The sequence below is a fragment of the Octopus bimaculoides genome, chromosome 14 (assembly GCF_001194135.2).
Source record: "Octopus bimaculoides isolate UCB-OBI-ISO-001 chromosome 14, ASM119413v2, whole genome shotgun sequence".
NCBI lineage: Eukaryota > Metazoa > Mollusca > Cephalopoda > Octopoda > Octopodidae > Octopus > Octopus bimaculoides.
In genome coordinates, this window is record NC_068994.1 from 29302978 (window position 1) to 29307247 (window position 4270).

A 4270-nucleotide genomic window follows, 5' to 3' on the forward strand; every position below is an offset into this window, starting at 1 on the left:
AGTGGGGTGACAAGAGAGTGGAGTGTAAAAAAAGAGTTTTCAAAATTTTTTTCATACAAAAAGGCCCCCTCCTACTAACCCCATCATTTCGAAGGCTGTGGTTTTAAAAAATAGGGACAATCCCCGAAAAAATTTTCCCCACAAATTTCTTTATAATCGTAATCTATGTCGTTTGAAAGAGATTTGTATAAATTTTCATTAACGATATCCATCTTCCTGAAAGTTATGAGGGAAAAAATCAGATCGTGTAAATTTCCCGAAACTCCTCTCTCCACCCCCTCGCAAAACTTCTTTACCATAAATCCATATATACTCTGAAGCCACAACATCTAAGCGGTATTTGTAGAACAATTTTGTTAAAAAGTATCCAATTATATTGGTGTCATGAGGCAACAAAGTCGGGGGCGTATACATCTGTAGCAATGCCCTTTTATTTATGATTTTTTTCATTTCATGTTTATTTCATTCATTGTTTGCAATGTTCTCTCTCTCCCTCTCTCTTATACACACACACACTGCAAAACTTACAGATGGGCTGCTCTATGTTGCTTTGAGGGGAAGGTAAAACTTGACAAACTGCTCCTTCCTCTATTGTTGGACTACCATGATGTTTGTTTAAAAAAGAGAGATTACGACTGATAAAATAATGAAAACGATATTTACTAAGCAAGTGATCACTATTATACAAAGAAATAATTAGATGTAGAATATAAAAAAATTATTAGAAATGGGAATCAAATGTGAAAATATTATCAAGGGACTAGCAGAAAACCGTCGGAGGGCGGTCTTTTTGCTAGTACTTCCAGTGTTTACTGAGTGATATTTCTGTAGTAAGAATTAACTGATGACGTTCGTCAGTTTTCGACTGAACTAAGATATATTATATTTGATACTTAAAAATATTTTGAGGACACAGATGGTGATTGGATGGCGTAGAGGACATTGAACTAGGAGTATGGCTATTCGCGTCTTGTTTTTATTAAAGTCAGGGGTGAAGGTTTAAGAATTTCACCTTCTAGTAATGAAACACCATTTTGGCTTCCTATCTACTACAACACCTTGAGTAAACGACTTATACTATGCCTTCGGGTCAACCTCTAAGTATAACCGGATTGGATCTGTGTGTAAGCACGTCAGACTGACTGTAGATGAAATTCAATGAACAGCCTTGTTACACACTGCGTTATGCTGATTCTGTTTGAACAAAATGTGTGGGAAGAAAATTCCAGAGGCTTGTTTGTTATGGGGATAAAGAAGGAAGCGAAACAATTCATGGGGTCACTGAGAAGAGTGAAACATAGGGGAGGTGAGGTGGGGAAGAGAAATAAGTGTGTCAAATAGGCTTGGTTGGTGGTGGAATGTCATTTGTTTGTTTAGAAGAGCAGCATTAGAAGAAGCAAAGAGAGAAGACAGCGTCTCAGTGGGTCAAAAGTTGTAACGTGTTCGTCGGAAGGTATTTTGGATGTTTTTGTATGTAGTAGCAACATTGTCCTAAATATGGGACTAGTTCTCTATTTTGGGTTTGTCGTTGGTTAGTAAGCAATCTGTGCTAAAGAACTTTTTGGTCCTTACCAAGAAAACTAGTCTTCGGGTGTTTAAGTTGTATAGTATATTTCTTTTACTTTCTTTTTACCTCTTCTTCCTTTCTTGATTTCTTCTTTTCTTCTTTTTCTTTCCCTCTCTCGTTTTCATTTTTCTTTTTCTGCTGTCTTACTTTCTAATATATTATTTCTTTTTCCTTTTTCCTGTCCATTTTTTGTCTCTATTTCTTTTCGGTTCTTGTCTGATGGTCCTTAATCTGTTTTCTGATCTTTATTGCAGGAAAAAGGAAGGATTACAGTGATTACCAAAAAATCAGCAACAGTGTAAAATATCCAAATATTACCATCAGGGTTTGGAATCAGAGGACTTGTGAAAATTTATGTTCTATGAGTTCCAACTGCTATGGTTATTCTTCTAAGTCTGACTGGTGTCAGTTACTTGTGATGAATGATTGTTGCAATTCCACACAAGTCCTCCTTTCCGATGGAAACTTTACTGACCTAACTAAACCCATAAGATGTAAGCGGTTAATTTTATGTTTATGCTTTTGTTTTTTTTTTAATGATTTTATAAGAAACGTCAGGGTAATACTTATGACCCTGCTCAGTGTATTTATGTCTGTTGACAAGGAACAGAGGAAGTTATTCTCAAACCAGAGACTTGGGTCAAAATGCTTGCAGCACACTAATCCCCAATAATGTTACCCAAGGACAAGGTGAAGGTGTAAAACTGGGTGATGGATTGTCTACTAGCCAACAATAGAATGTTCTCTTCGACAACTTGCACACATATTTCTGCTTAATAATTTCCACCTGTACGACATTTGCGTCTAGGATATGTGTGTGAGTGTGTATGTGTGTGTGTGTGTGTGATTGTGTGCGTGCGCGTACGTGCGTGTGTGTATGTATGATACGAGTAAAAAGATGAAGAAAGAATTTATCACAAATTTATTATTAGTTACAATTGTTTCAGTACCAGTTCGCTTCAAACGCCATTGCACGCAAAACTTACGTAGTATATGTGGTTGGTTGTAAAACTTCATCAGACGAGCATCATGTTCTGCGTTCTTATATTGTACGATGTACGTGCCTTTTACGTTCCTTATATGATGGGGAAACATGATAATAAATATAAAATAAGAATAAAAATCATGAATGAAAACATAAAAACAAGACAATAATAGTGAAGATAAAAAGAAGAAAATAAAGACGAGTAAACTGGAGAACAGTACAACTCCCAAAGAATAAAGTTAAATTAGAATAAGTTTCAATTAAAGTTAAGATTAGTTTATTAGTATGAATAAATATTAAGCGAACAAATGGCTTAATTGTTATCTAGTTAGTAGTTTAGTTAAAACCGCTGAGTTGAATAGAGAGTGGATGATAGTAACACTTGAATGATTGAAATGAGGCGATTTAAGAGGTCAAAGTGTGACGAAATTGAAAGTATTTTCTATGTTAGTCCGAAACGAGTGTCTCATCGATTGTTGTAAGTTAATAGAAGAAAGTGAAATGTAGCAGTAAAGCTGCATCTCAGTTATTTAACTTAGGAAGCAAGAAAATGTGAAGCTGCTACTGGATACAGTTGGAAGTGAGCTAAGTCGTGGAAGGGAATAATTGTGAATCAGCCGATTCTCTACTCCCTTTCGTATATACAAAACTCATGAGAGCGCTAGGGACTAAGAGTAAAGGAACCAAAATTTAGAGTGAAAGAGCAGAAAATGAGACCGTAGTGAGGAAATACATGAGTAGGATCCCCCCAAACATGTGCGTAATCCATCCACAGGTATTAAGAATGATACCTTAAATTTAAAGATAAAGTTTATGTATCGGGGTTAGAAATAAAAATTGCTGGATTGTGAGACGTTCTTTATAGAAAATTTGGTAGGGTGGATCGCCGAGGGTTGTGAAGACATTTGTTGAGAAACCTCTAAGTAAAGTATGGATTATATACTACTGTGGGGGAAATCCTGATACCCCTGTGCGATAGCAAGTCAAATGTCCTAAACCGTATAAAGGCGCATGCGCACTGTCAGCGAAGGACAGCGTACCATGTTTTTTTTCGCGCTGTTAGCATTATTGGTTAAATCACGTGTGAGTGAACCTAGGATCTGTTAAATTTGTTGAATTTTGAATTATTGTTGCTGTTTTGCTTGTTTTGATATTTGCTTTCTTCCCCAATTATGGGTGAAGTGGAGAAAAGAGGAGAGATGGAACATGAACCAACTGGAAGTTACGTATCAGCGATGAGTAAAAGAGTATCTACCAACGCCGTGGAAGTAAGAGAAATTAAGATAGAGCCCAGAAAGTGGAAGGAGGACAGTAAATTAATAGAAAGGGAAAGAGCCAGTTTGAGGCGAAGAGGACAGTGGTGTACAGAACGTTATCCACGTCCTCTAAAAAGATAGAGGTTGCCCCAGTAGACGCAATAGAGGAGTGCCTCAAGGACATAAAGAGGCTTACCACATTTTATACGCGTGGAAGGAAGTACGGCACAGTGGAAGTAAGGTTTGGCAACGAAGAAGACGCAATAAACCACTCCACTGTGCCGATAAGAACACCGGAATGGGTACTTCTGTCGACTTACTGTGGTAAACGCTTCGCCAGAGTAAGAATTGACAGAAACCCCCACGAGATTAAGGAAGCATGGCTGGTGGCAGCAGTCATGCACAAAATGAAAGATGAAGTAAAAATATTGAAGATTACGAGAACCAAAAAGGTTAATTAAT

At 37.1% G+C, this 4270-nt stretch overlaps 1 protein-coding gene and 1 long non-coding RNA gene across 2 annotated transcripts in view; one reads left to right on the forward strand and one right to left on the reverse strand.

The window, feature by feature from the left end:
- LOC106880439 (uncharacterized) overlaps positions 1-4270 on the forward strand; it is a 20764-nt gene that overhangs the window by 3153 nt on the left and 13341 nt on the right. Inside the window, exon 2 of the mRNA XM_014930361.2 lies at positions 1822-2061. Coding sequence (XP_014785847.1) covers positions 1822-2061 — 240 coding nt within the window. The remainder of the gene's footprint in view (positions 1-1821; positions 2062-4270) is intronic.
- Positions 1727-4270, reverse strand: part of LOC106880440 (uncharacterized) — a 4627-nt gene continuing 2083 nt past the window's right edge. Inside the window, exons 2-3 of the long non-coding RNA XR_001410747.2 lie at positions 2554-2642; positions 1727-1810 (exon numbers count right to left, since the gene is read on the reverse strand). This is a non-coding gene — a long non-coding RNA (uncharacterized LOC106880440). The remainder of the gene's footprint in view (positions 1811-2553; positions 2643-4270) is intronic.